At 55.1% G+C, this 13706-nt stretch overlaps 4 protein-coding genes across 4 annotated transcripts; 2 read left to right on the top strand and 2 right to left on the bottom strand.

Annotated features, from left to right (window-relative positions):
• Window positions 1–970: 970 nt before the first annotated feature.
• On the bottom strand, window positions 971–2885 carry LTHEOB_3119 (MFS multidrug transporter; the record flags this gene model as incomplete). Its single annotated transcript, XM_035512007.1, has 3 exons — window positions 971–1201; window positions 1269–1658; window positions 1731–2885. 3 exons carry the CDS (start codon window positions 2883–2885, stop codon window positions 971–973), a joined length of 1776 nt encoding a protein of 591 aa, XP_035363012.1.
• Window positions 2886–4475: 1590 nt separating this feature from the next.
• LTHEOB_3118 (DNA mismatch repair protein msh5) lies at window positions 4476–9072 on the bottom strand (the record flags this gene model as incomplete). Its single annotated transcript, XM_035512006.1, has 7 exons — window positions 4476–6552; window positions 6599–6968; window positions 7022–7132; window positions 7185–7395; window positions 8010–8789; window positions 8848–8979; window positions 9028–9072. The coding sequence occupies 7 exons, from the start codon at window positions 9070–9072 to the stop codon at window positions 4476–4478; spliced, it is 3726 nt and encodes a 1241-aa protein (XP_035363011.1).
• Window positions 9073–9353: 281 nt separating this feature from the next.
• Window positions 9354–11384, top strand: LTHEOB_3117 (Sas10 utp3 family protein; the record flags this gene model as incomplete). Its single annotated transcript, XM_035512005.1, has 2 exons — window positions 9354–9540; window positions 9601–11384. The coding sequence occupies 2 exons, from the start codon at window positions 9354–9356 to the stop codon at window positions 11382–11384; spliced, it is 1971 nt and encodes a 656-aa protein (XP_035363010.1).
• A 1228-nt stretch (window positions 11385–12612) lies between these two features.
• On the top strand, window positions 12613–13539 carry LTHEOB_3116 (uncharacterized protein; the record flags this gene model as incomplete). Its single annotated transcript, XM_035512004.1, has 1 exon — window positions 12613–13539. The coding sequence occupies one exon, from the start codon at window positions 12613–12615 to the stop codon at window positions 13537–13539; it is 927 nt and encodes a 308-aa protein (XP_035363009.1).
• Window positions 13540–13706: the final 167 nt, after the last annotated feature.

Here is a 13706-nt window from a genome sequence, read left to right as displayed (position 1 = left end):
TGGTTTGTCGGGAAAGGTTGGGGGAAATGAAGATGAAAGAGGCGTTTGTAGGAGCGGGGATTGGGTAAGGAGAAATGAGTACGAGGGCGGCCGGAAAAGCGGTGTCTTCGGGCGGTGAAGGGCGTTTAGGTTGTGGGGAAAACAAAAGGGCTGCTGCAGCGAGGGACGAGTAACGAGTAGACGAACCGAAAAAAAGATGTAAAAAGTGTAACTGAATGATGCATCCGACGATGGCGTTAGAAGGGTGGGTGGTGAACACGTTTGGGTTATGAAGGGAAAAAAACAGAAGGCGGAAAATCTTTGAATCATTTTTCCTTATGGATAATGTAGGTAGAAGAACGGATCTGAGACGTATTTATGGTACACTAGTGCCTGACCTAAGCCCTGCATGCAACTCTTATGTAAGTTCCAATGTCTGATTCTGCGAGTAGTAAGATCTGCTTCGGATGAGACCTGCCTCGAGGTCTTTCGTGATACGTTGCGTCGAGGTAACTTTAATCTGACGGCATCTTGAACAGCTCTGCAACACATTGTCATATGCTCACTACACAGATTCGACCCAGGGTTTCAGTGTTTAAAAACATTATCAGTATTTTTTACGTCGTTACCCATGAGTAGTCCAACGAGGCCGTCTCTGCATGACAATGCATCCCTAAAAGAATGCTGGACATGACAATAAAAAAGAGTAAAAAGAGACGTCAAGTCATAAGAGGGTGGGGAAAGGAATGAGTAAAGGAAGAGTCCTTTAGCTCTGTTCCACCCTTTTTGGTTCCTTTGTACATATTTGTGGGAAGAATAAAACCCATCTCTTGAGTAGCCGAAACATCCAAAGATCAAGCACACCTGGGTATGGGTAAGCCAAACGCAGCGCAGCAATTGCAATCAACATCTTCTCTTCTTGTCTCTAATCTCTCTCCTCCTTCTCCCTATTACCGCCACTTTCTTCTCTTTCATTTTTGTTTCGCGTTTCTTAATCCGAGCCGAGCGGCTTTGTCGGCGCGAACTGACTCCTCTCGCGGATCTTGGCGCCCTTGAGGTAGAAGAGGATGGGCACGGGAACGAGGACGGCGGCGACGCAGCCGAGCAGGGTGCCGGCCCACTGAACGCCCATGCCCTCGAACATGTACGTCGCGAAGAGCGGGAAGCCGGCGCCGCAGAGGGAGCGGAGGAAGGTGTTTGCCGCGATGGCGGAGGCGGCGAACTGCAAGATTCCCAGTCAGTATGAAAGATCCCCCTTCCCTTATTTTCACGGAGTGTGCAAGACTCACCATAAGATACGCATCAACGAGGTAATTCAAGCTCTGCAAGAAAATCGCCATGAGGCCGAACCCGCTGCACAGGCCGGACAGCGTGGGCACGATCCAGTGGATGTCCTTGGTGTAGCCGGTCCACGCGAACCAGAACAGCCCCACGGAGAAAGCGACGCCGCCGATGATGACCTCGGGCAGACGCCACTCGGGCACCGGCACGTCGTTGTTGGCCGCCAGCTTGCGCTGGTAGCCCGGCTGCCGGAGCACGATGAAGGTGCCGGCCAGCAGCTGGCCCGTGATCATGCCGAAGTAGGGCAGGCCGCCGACGCCCAGGTTCATGCCGTGGATCTGCTGGAAGACGATGGGGTAGGCCGTGAGGAAGAGGTAGAGGATGCCGTAGACGAAGGCCTGAAAGGAGAGAGAGAGTTAGCGGTTGACGCGCAAAGATGTCTGCGGTGTTGAGAGGAGGAGGAGGCTTACCATGTAGATGGAGAGCAGCAGCACGATGGGCTCGGTGACCAGCATGCGGAGAGGACGGGAGAAGTTCTTCTCGAGCAGCTCGCGGAAGTCGATTTCGATTTCCTCCTGCTTGGCGTGGATGCCCCAGTTCTTGGTCCTGCGGCGCAGCTCCGCCGCCTTGTTCACGAGGATGACCGGCGGGTACGTCTCCTGCAGGAAACAAATGTTGATAGCGAATGCGAAGAAGCCCATGAACGAGACGATGTACTGCGTCCAGCGCCAGCCGAGGTAGGACATGGTAATGAATCCACCAATGAAAGGGGCGAGCAGCGGGCCGGTGAAAACGGTCATGGAGAATACGGTGATAGCAATACCACGGGTCCTGTTATCGAACATATCCGAGAAGACGGCGGCGACGGTAGTAAGGGGGCAGGCGCCGAAGAATCCACTCCAGAAGCGGCACAGAAGAACGGTTTGGAGATCCTTGGCCGTGGCGCAGGCGATGAAGAAGATGGAGAAGCCAAAGGACGAGATGATCAAGGGCTTCCGCCGGCCGTACAGTTCAGATCCTGGCGCCCAGAGGATAGGACCAGTTGCAAAACCCAGGACGTACAGGGACACTCCCAGGATACCAACCTCAGTGCTGACCTCGAATTTTTGAGCCACAACGCGAGTAGCAGAGGAGAAAATGGAACTGCCAAAAGCAGCCACGAGCGTAGTGTATCCCAGCATCACCGCCGTCGCAAGCTTCTTCTTCAATGGCCAGTTCTGGGCGTGCATTGGGTCGTCCGGACCATCAAACTCCACGACATACTCCTCCCGATCTGGCAGGGGCGGCGGGTATGGCTTGCCGGCGCCAAAGTTTGGCAATGGCTTGTTCGACTTTCTGCTCTTGATGCTCGCACCAACAGTTCCGCTATGCTGGCTGCGTGCGGTCTGGATCCTGCTCATGGCTGTCTGATTGCGTTCCAGGTCGGCCATGTTATCCCTGGCAGTCGGCACTCTTGACATTCCAATCTCGCGGCGTTCTACCGAGGCGGTAGAGCCATCTGATGAGCTGCTGGAGATTGTCGAGGAGGTGTGGGTGCGCTCCAGGGCCTCGTGCTGCTCCGCAGGCGTCTTGCCATTGGTGGCATCCTGCTCGCACTTCTCGATAAAATGGTCGGCGTTGTCCATTGTTGACCCGGGCCGGTCCAGGGGCGGATGGTTGACGGGGCGGTTTATTAATTGGCGAGCACGCGAATTCCTGGGCAATTCGCGAGCAATGGCAAGACGGATGGGAAAAAGGAAGGCACAGGGCACGAAAGACGGGAAAGGGCACAAAATGAGGCCTCCGGGCTCGTATTAAAAGGATTGCTCAGCTTGCGGTTCCGCGGCTTGCAGCGGCAATCTAAGACAGCTCCCTCGGCACTTGAGGATGGCAAGCGGTAGGGCGCACTGGAATGTCTCCCGGATTCCGTTAGGCAGAAGACGGCCGTGCTCGGTGGGTCCTGGTCCGTGGCGGCCCAAGAAAAAACGTCGTGGCGGATGCTGATCAGATGTCGGGAAAGAGCGGTGTTATCAGGAGGTTCTTCTGTTGCGTTTGCCACTTGGTCCGTCTCGTGAGCTGGCGCTCGAAAAATCTCGAAGGATGACGACAGCGGCCAAGGCGGCTGGAACTTTTCCGCACTCAATGCCGGTCTGCCGGTGAAGTCCCGAGAAAGCCAGGGGAGCAGAGCGGCTGTGGCTGAGGAGAGGCGCTTTCTGGCGTCGGGTTTATCGGTTTATCGGCAGAAAATCTGGAAGCTCAACACACAGTCCACCGGTAGATCTGGTCGGCGCACATCCAAGCTTTGCGTCCACCATGAGCAGCGTTCATCTCGCCTTTATATCGACCTCCATCTGCCTAGCTTCCCAGAGCCGGCTCATGCAGTACCCCTCACGGCTGGGAAGCTCCCTGACGCCTCAATGGTGCTGATTGGTGTGGCACCTTGATGACGCTTAATAGGGGCGCCACCAGCCGCCTTGGTCAGCACGATAGCGGCACCCTCCTAAATCCGTTCAGGAAACCGGATGTTACCCAAGCTTACGGTGTGAGGTGGGAAAGCTAAAAGCAGCTGCTGCTCTGCGCGCTATGCCGTGATCTGTCCTGTCCGTCCTTTGATCCGTGTCTCACGGGCCGAGCACGGACTCTCCGAGCCGTCTCGTGCGAGAGAAACACCTCTCCGTCCGAACCGTTTAGTAGCTGTCACCGCTCGCGCTTTTCCTTTGCCCCGGACTCCGCAGCGGCTGTGACCGGATGCGGGACTCCCACAAAATGCAACCCCGTGATAATGAGCCAGGTGTCGATCGAGTCCGCCTGTCTTCAAGGTTGAACCTTACGGCCCGGCCCGGGATCGATCGGAAAGGCAGTTGGAGCCGCAACCGGGACTATCTTGCCTTTAACCGTACTTATAGACCGGGGTTGGCTGCTCACCTCCGCGATTGTCGTGTCTCCACATGGCCCCTGGTGGAGCATTCTAGCTGCCACCGCTTGCAGAATGCTGAAGCATTGCCCAGAAAGCTAAGCATTTGATTCTGCATTCGGGTGAATCCTGCGCTTCCGACGACAGCCTTAGTGGTTTTCCAGCTGAGTCAACAGGAAAATTGATTTAGGTTACATCCCCCAGATGGATCAGGCGAGCTATTCTTAGCAAAAAGGTAGTTCTATAGTCGACAACATCGCGAGCTCAGCTCCAAGCCACACGCCTCCAACGTCAGCCTTATAGCACGCAGGTACGCTAGTTTTTACGACGTCGTTTCCGAAGTGCTCATCGTATCCATGTCTGCCGTCGTCGTATCGTACGTAGTGGAAACTGTCGCCGCAAGCACCTCATCCAGCAGTTTCCGTGGATCACCGTCTGCGTCAGTCCCAATATCAGCAGCCAAAAATGCTCTCGCAATGCACTCGGCCTCCTCTAGTTCCGCTCTTTCGTGAGCCGGCATCACCGCGCATGCCGAGACAAGATCCTCTCCCCTTACAGACATGAGAATCAGTTGCTCAGCGCGTGCCACAACCTCTTTGCTGATGCCGTTCATTGCTGCACAGATGCTTCCAAAGCTCGATACACTACGGCCGAGTCGGAAATTGTAGAGATAAGTGATCTGCTCGTCAATGCTTTCCCTGTCCTGGTCAACACGGACCTCCATGTGGCCGAATTGCAGAGCTGGCTGGTTGATGAGATATCCTTCCTCGAAAATCTCATGGAAATGAGTGGCCCCGAGTACTTTCGGGCACTTATTTCCTAGGTTGAGAAGGTATTCGAACACGCCGCAAACAAGGCCTGCCCCATCATTCGCGCTTGTGCCCTTGCCAAATTCATCGAACACGAGTAGGCTGCGGGGTGTAGCAAGGTTCAGCGCTAATGAAACCTGTTGAAGATCGATCATGAATGCACTCTGGATCCTGGAGACCGATTCGCGGGTCGCAATGCGCGTGAGTATCTTGTCCGTCAAGCCGATTCGGGCGCTTTCTGCTGGCACGAAACTGCCGACATGAGCCATGTAGACGATAATAGCCACCTGTTTCATGTAGATGCTTTTGCCAGAAAAGTTTGGGCCGGTGAGAATGAGCATGTTCGGGCCGTCCATTGCGGCTGAGCTTGTTGGAGCGTTGGAGCGCTCAGATGTTGGAACACCTGAGGAGCCGTGGCCGACCTCAAGGTCAGGTTCAGAAGGACCAACAATCAGAGTGTCATTCGCGACAAAAGAAGGAACCGTTAGCTCTTGTAGAATATGGCGTCCAGCTTTGATCTGGATGACATTATCCTCGACAACTTTTGGTTTCATTAATTTGTGCATCCTCGCACCTTGGGCAAGCGCCATGAGTGCGTCCAGTTCCGCGCAGATGTCAGAAGCTTTGATGAAGACGTCTTCGAATTCTAGAACGTACTGTGCCAGGTTATGGGTAATTTCGATCTCCTTGTCGCAGATCAAACCATGCATATCTCCGAAATGGTCATCCATTTCCCGCATGTTGTCATTCTTGTAGTAGACGTGCTCTTCGCTCGTGAACATGCGCTCCCAAACGTCCTGCTGGGAGCCTTCGTACATTCCATGGCCAGTGTCGGGGTCCACTGGGACAGTGATGAGGAATCCGATCTGGGGAAAGAAGATGACATTGATGCTGGTTCCCAGCACAGCAGGAACCTTTTCGGCTATATGATTGGCAACTTGTGAAAGTACGAGCTCGATCCCATCGTACGTCCGCTTCATGTTGTCAAGTTCTTCGTCGATTCCCATATGGACAACTGTGCGATGCTGATACTCCGACTGCTCAAAGTCAATTATATCCGTAATCTTTCGTCCGACCTGTGCCAGGCCCCGGAATTCCACTGTTTCCAGGATGAAGTTCCTGATGTGAAGATGATCGACTGCATTCATCTCTTGAAATGCATCCTTGATCTTCAGCATATGGTAAGCGAAGAGCCGAGTTCTTGCCCAAAGACCGCTAGTGATGCCTTGCTTTTTCCCTGGACCAGCATTCACGCCCTTTCGAAGATTGACCATTGCGACTCGCATGTTTTTGATTCTCTTCAGACTCTGCACGATCTGATTTACGGGCGCAGAGTTATCCGGTCGAAGAAAGATAGAGATGGCGTCTAGACGCTTGTTGATGACGCCAAGGTCGAGGCTTGGTCTGAGAAAATACTGGCGTAGGAGTACTCTGCCTTGAGGGGTCTTGGCAAGATAGTGAAACAAGCCGTACACCGAAAGGCCTTCCTTTGACCCCGAGTTGGCTTTCGTGGGCCCTTGGTTATGTAAATGAGGGTGTGATTCTGACTGCAGGATTTGGAGCGACAGTAAAGTATCCATGTTCACGAACCTAGATATGTTAGTAGATGACGGTGATATGGAGGCTTGTAACTCACATAGTGCTTCTGAGAGTAAACATTTCGATAGTCGCGATGCGAAACAAATCAGCAGCAGCTCGATCACCAGGGAGAAAGGAAACAGATCTGCGCCGATGTACGTAAGCCAGAACGGCACCTGCGCAGCCCACAGATATCTTGCTGTCCAAGTTGATCCACCCGTGTAGCCTCAGCAAGTGCTCCAGGCGTCCAGTGTCTTCATCATCGCCATACGCTCCACTGGTCTGAACATCGCCAGGAATGGTAAATGTGACATTCGGCCCACCGTCGGTCCCAATCTTCAGGTTCGCAAGCTTGCTCTTGCCCGAATCATAGTTGAATTCTGGTGTCGGACGGACTTCGAGAATGTATGGGAGCGCGAATTGGTCATCTGCAGTCCCAACGTAAGTCAAGATTCTTGATTCCCGTCAGAGGAGAACGTACGAGAATCATCGGTAGAGCTAAGGCTCCTTCGTTCTGGATCCAGCTTGTCCAAGACCGAATCATCGGCTCTTGTGGCGACGAGCACAACGGTCGGATCAATGTGGAGTTTAACTGCGGAAAAAAGTCAGCGAGTTTAGTAACTCTGAGAATGAGAGTGGCTTACGGGTGTCGATGACCTCCACGTCCCCAAGCTTCATGTCCTCCATGAGGTAAAGTTTCTCTTCTCGGGCGACGTAGTAAGAGCATCCCACCGATTTACGCTCCCTGATGTCTACAGCCATGATAATTTCGTCAAGCGCGTCGATGTCGGCATCCGTTGCATCGACCAAACGATCGAGCAGCGCAGACTGAGCCTCTGGGGGCCCATTTGACGTCTGTACTTGCGGAGAACGCCATTGCACGACTCTTGGTGCGAGGCCTTGTGGAGTCGGGGTAGAAGGAGGCTGCGACGACCGCAAGGCAGACGCGCGTGTGGTGGATGGGCTGTTCTGCACGACGCGGCTAGACGCACTATGCGGCACTGACTCCGATCTTTGACGCTTGCGAGACGCTCTGAAAGCCATAGTTCACGCGTTAAAAGATTGGACGCGGGTCGTTATGTGTAGTATAAGAGGTGAGTCGTGAGGTGTAGTAAGAGATGCGACATTGAGAAAGTGCGACTGATGGGGAATACTATTTAGGCAGGCATTCTATGACAGAGCCCACGCTGGACCCTGAAAAAAGCCGCGACACCAGCACCTGAATACATGGGATAGCAACACCGAGAAACACAAAAATTGAATTCTGAACATGAGAGGAAATTTTTTGACTCGCCTTTGCGCCTAAAGTGATAATCTATTATACCGGATTTATCTTTCATTCATCAAGCTGCACGGCAGGGCGCTTGGCAGGGCAAACCACGCGCCATGGTTCCAGTACATGCCAGTTACTACAAAGAAGCAGCTTTGTCATGACTGGGTGCGCCATGCTGCTTACCATACTTCCATACCTTGTTCTCTAAGTCGGGCTGGACGAACAGCCACGCAAGGTTCGTCACCCAGCTGAGCACTGTGTCTACGAACCAATTGTTTCTTGGGCTTCCAGTCAAAGTGCCCGCCCTCATTACCTTGGCCAGATAATTTGTAGCGATAAGATAATAACCCTTCTCAAGCTCCTTGACGGCAGCAGATGCCACCTCGTCCTCGGTTTGCGCAGGGTCGCCTTCTTCAAGAACCATGGTAACCGGGTGCTTTACGGTTTGCTCAAATTCGTGACCGGGGCTGGTGATGGTTCCCGGACAGACGCAATGAACCTTTATCTCCGGATCAGGAGAGCCAGAGCTGTGGAAGCGGCCGCCGTTGTAGAGTTGCACTTCCTGGCGTAAGGAGTCGGCGAAATTGCGGAGAGCAGCTTTAGCAGGACTGTAGGTGCCATAACCTGCAACCCCGACGAATGCGGCACTCGACGAAGTCATGATGAAGTGACGAGGAAGCGGGGCCTGTTTAGTCGAAGCTTCGGCAGGAGCAGTACGCTTTGTCCACGCTCTCAGGACCGATTGAGCCAAATACACAGTGGCGAAGTAGTTGATGTCCATCTGCTGACGCAGCTCTTCCACTGGTGCATCCAGAATCAGCCTTGGTATCGACATGCCCGCATTTGCCCACACAATATCCGGGGGCTGGCCGTTATTCCACGCCGTCACTTCCGCGAGAAGACGGTCGTTTTCTTCGGGCTTCGTTACATCGGCGCTGATATAGTGGAAACGCTGGGAAGGTTTGACTTTGGCGGCCTGATATTGTCAGCAGAGAGCATACAGTAAGCACATCGCCGCGCAATTGGTAGTGTACCGAAATGTACTCGAGAGCCTCTTCCAACTTTTTCGCATTACGTGCAACGATGACCACATTGGCGCCTTTCTGAGCAAGCAATTTGCCAAGGCCTCGGCCCATGCCTTGGGAGCCACCGGTAATCACGACAGTCTGGCATCTTGTCAGCATTCGCGTCGTTTACCAGAAGAGGTGTATTACCCTGCCATCGACCTGAAAGTGGTTCTTCCTACTGAAAAGTCCCATGATATCCGCGGCGAGAATGAGAAAAAAGATGACAAGGAGTGAAGATGCGGTCTGCAACCCGAGAGCCATTACGGGAGATTGAAACGCTGTCAGACAGCGAAGGGGACTTGGGGGCCGTCAGTAGCTCGACGCGCTCCGGAGTAGTGGGAAGCTCGGGCGCGGCGGATGTTGACGCTAGCTCACCGCCCGCGGCAAAAAAGTTGCGCGCAAATACAATCTCGGCGCGCGGAGGCGAACTCACGCTGCACATCCGCCCTTCAGTCTGCCTTCCAACAACCGCCATGGCAAAGAAGAGAAAGGCCTCCGGCCAACCCAAGCCGAGCAAGGCAACTGCGCAGAGTTCGAAACTGGCCATCAGCACCTATCAAGATGTCGCCGATTCCGAGGACGAATTTCACATCAACCGCGATAAGATATTGTTAGACGAAGGCCCCGATGCCAAAAGGCGCCGGAAATGGAAGGAACAAGGTATGCGCACTGCGCAATATTTTTATTCGATTTTTTGCGCAATTTCTAACTGTCCACTAGACGAGCTTCTCGAAGCATCCGATGAAGAGGTCCTCAACTACGACGAGCAATCAGACGACAACCAGGACGAGGATGACTACGATGAGCCCGCTGGCGAAAGAGACGCGGCATCTGACTATTCTGGCTCTGAGGCTCCTGCCGGTGAAGAGGACGAAGACAATGAGGCCTGGGGTGCATCGAAGGAGGATTACTACGGTGCCGACGCCATAGAAACGGAGGAGAATGCGCTTGAGGAGGAGAAAGAGGCCATTCAAACCCAGAAAAAGCAGCTGGAGCGCATGACTGAGGCTGATTTTGGCTTTGACGAGTCGGAATGGCTGGATGCAGATCAAGAGGAGGATGGCGAGGCAGACGGCGAGGTCGTTACGGAGGTCCTGCCGGAAGTACAAATCACGGACGATATGGGCCCCGCTGAGCGACTCAAACTACTCAAGACAAGATATCCTGAGTTCGAGCCGCTGTCGAAAGAGTTTCTCGACCTGCAGCCTCTGCACAATGAGCTTGCACTCGCCGCTGCCGCCGCCCGGAAAATGCAACAACAACGAGCTGCCAGGGCTACCGGGCAGAACAAGAACCTCAAAACACCAGCCGCAGTCATCAAGTACAGAGCTCTGGCTGCTTATCTCGCAGCATTGACTATGTACTTCGCTCTGCTCACCTCAACATCCACAGCTGCAGATGGAAAGGTCACGGCTTTGTCACCTGCCGAGCTGCGGGATCATCCGGTCATGGAGGGCTTGGTACAATGCCGCGAGCTGTGGAGTAAGGTGAAGAACCTCTCGATCGCGAACAAGATCGCCGATAGCGATACGAGCAACGAGCTGGAGGCCATTGAGGAGGAGCCGAACGCCGATGTCTCGCCCATGGACATCGAACCCCGCACTTCGGAAGGTGCCATGGCGCCACCAAAGACCAAGAAGAAAACTAAGGCACAACGTGCCGCAGAAGCCGCCCAAGCTGCAGCCGAAGCTAAGCGAGCCGAACGCCTTCGTAAGACAGAGGAGGAGCTTGCCGCCCTGTCATCCCTTACCGATAAGGATGCCCTGCGCAAGGCGTCGAAGACGACCAAGTCCAAGAAGCCGTCGGCAGTCTCTTTCGCAAACGACGATGATTCGGACTTTGGCGACGAGACGGAGCTCAACAAGCACGAACTGGATGAGAAACTCCGGAAGAAGAAGAGCTTGCGCTTCTACACCTCGCAGATCGCACAGAAACAGAACAAGCGCGGCGCAGCAGGCAAGGATGTGGGCGGAGACGCTGACATTCCTTATCGGGAACGTCTTAAGGATCGTCAAATCAGGCTCAATGCTGAAGCCGAGAAGCGTGGAAAGAAGGCGCTGGCTCCTGAGGAAGAGCTGGGTGGTGACAGTGACGACGAGGACAGACGGCAAGCGCGACAGATTAGAGACGAAGCCGCCAGCGAGGACGAAGAGTACTACGACATGGTCACTGCGCGCTCGAAGCAGAAGAAGGCAGACAAGGCGGCGGCAGCGGCGGCTTACGCAAAAGCTGCGCGGGAGGGTGCGCAGGTTATCGAGACAGAGGAGATCGGGGCGGATGGAAAGCGCAAGATCAGCTATGCCATCGCCAAGAACAAGGGTCTCACGCCGCACCGTAAGAAGGATGTGCGCAACCCCCGTGTCAAGAAGAAGAAGAAGTACGAGGAAAAGAAGAAGAAGCTGGGCAGCATCAGGCAGGTCTACAAGGGTGGCGAGGGCCGCGGTGGTTACAAGGGAGAGTTGACGGGTATCAAGAAGGGGTTGGTCAAGAGTGTGAAGCTATAGAGCGCTATGGTCTCTTGCCGTTTGTTCTATCCATCGCCAGAGGGCATTGGCTTGGCGCCAAGGAGTTTACTGCGTTTGTACAGATAATCCAGGCCATTTTGTCAGACCACCAGAGCATATGAGGTGTTGATAAACTTCTCGTGTATGTCGTCCGTCCCGGTTGCCGCGGTTGGGCAAATTGTGTTTGAGGCAATTATAATCCCCAACGCCCGATCCCAGTCGGTCTCGATCCGCGGCGGCGGGAGGTTGACCGACTCGAAAGCTGGTCGCATGCGCTGTTGATCAACCTGCCTCCACCGAAGCCGATCACAGGACATCGGGTGTTCCTGCATTCTTGCGCGTCCCCGTTCGTCACTGGTTGCTCCAAATCCGCCGCAGTGATCCCTCTTTGTCCGAGGCAGAGCCACCGAGATGTTGTGCATTTGCCCGCCCGCTCATCATAACCACGTCACATCACGCCGAACTTTCCCCTCAAGCAACCTGGACCCAACACCCATGCCACCGGTTATGCTTTACGGCTTGCAGCGGGCTTTGCATGCTCCCCCCCCTCTCGCACACTCGCCCGGAACTCGCCAAAATACCGTCTCTCCTTGACATCTTGCGTAGCTCACCCCTTCCAATCAACACTTGCACACTAAACCTCTTACCCTCAGGACCCTGAACCGCATCTGCCAAACTCCATTGAAGGCAGTTGTTTTCTCGACATTCCCTCCCAAACGGTCACCGCTACAAGATATCGAACGCTTCGACGACTCAGTCGTGACCGTGCAGAGCTCAAGGCGACGGGCCACCGATGACGGAGCCAATCAGGCGGCCACACGATTAGCGGGAGACGCAGGAAGCACAGCTTGCAGCGCACAGAAGTGGCTGCGTACCGGCCAAAATTTAAAGGGCGAGCTTTGAATGGGGGCAGGACAGTGTTAGAGCAGCAGAGTCCGCGACAGTAGCTCATTGATACGACGTCGTCCCGTCTGTCCGTCTGCCGCTTACCGGATAGCCTGCCTCGTTACACAGGCACAAGAAAATCCCGCGCTTCTCCTCCCTCTATCCCGATTCGAAATCGGAGCTCGAATAACGCTGTTGTTGGCTGCCTTGCAATCCCTCTCGTTCAACCACAAAAGCCTTCCCGAGTCCGTCGAGGACTACCAGAGGACCTCGTCACCTTCCAACGCTCCTCCTACCCATCCCAAACCACCCTCTCCCACAGAAAATCATACACACACCAACAATGTCTTTCCACGATACCCTCCTCCCTCCCATCCACCTCCAAAACTCAACCTCCTCCGCGGGGCCGCTCTCCCTCATGCTCGCCATGATTCTCCTTCCACCCGCCATCTACTTCGTCTACCGCGACTACTGTGCCTTCCTTTCTCTCGGCGCGGGCGGCACACCACAAACCTTCCTGGGCGGCTACCTCCGCATCAAGCTGCTCTCGCTCTTCGCCCTACCCTCCCCACGCTCCCCAGCCCCGATCCCCGCCGACCTGCGTCAGAACGGCTACCTCACGCAGCTGCCTCTGCGCCAAGGCGCCCGGCCGGACGTCGTGGGCATCGCGCCGCACCGGCAGACGACGCAGAAGTCGCCGGCGCACACGGCGGCCTACGCCGCGCTGGCAGCGCGCCTGCGCGGCCTGGCGCGCGACCCGGCCAACGCGCTGGTCGAGGGCACGTCGTGCTTCGAGAAGCACGGCACGGGGCTGTTCAGCCGGACGCCGCTGACGCGGACCTGCCGCGGAGAGGTCTGCCACGTGCACGGCAGCGACGGCAGCCTGCACATGACCCTCTACCCGGCCGACGCGAAGCTGGTCATCGAGCGCGGCTGGGGCGAGCGCCACCCCATCGCCCGCGGCGGCTTCTTCTCGCGCTTCGTGCCCCGCCACTTCGTCATGGTGTACGCGCCGCGCGACGAGGCCGAGGTCGACATTGTCGTGCGCATCGTCGGCGCTGCCGTGTGGTGGGTCAGCGGTGTGTGCGTGGGCAAAGAGGATAGCGGTGTGCGGGACGATCGATCGAGGTCGGAGAGCGATGCCATGGTCGTCGAGAACATTAGGGAGACGGGCGGGGAGACTGATTGGAAGGGCGGTAAGCCTGCGCCGGAAACGTTCTGCTTGGGCTGTCGGCAAAAGCAATATGTGGGAGTACAGGCGTGCTCGTAAGCGTGCGCTAGTGCTACGGGACGTATCGTTTCGAATGCGTGTTTGGTTTGAAAACTAGACTGTGAAGCATGTGCAAGGCGTTATGCTTCGGTCGAAATCCGGCGGAAATATCTAGATTGCTAATGGTCAGGTAGGGTCGGGATCTTAGTTTGTCAAAAATTGGGAAT

This window comes from Lasiodiplodia theobromae, assembly GCF_012971845.1.
Source record: "Lasiodiplodia theobromae strain AM2As chromosome Unknown scaffold_8, whole genome shotgun sequence".
NCBI lineage: Eukaryota > Fungi > Ascomycota > Dothideomycetes > Botryosphaeriales > Botryosphaeriaceae > Lasiodiplodia > Lasiodiplodia theobromae.
Note: the sequence above shows the minus strand (reverse complement) of the source record. Positions and strands in the feature narration are given on the sequence as shown.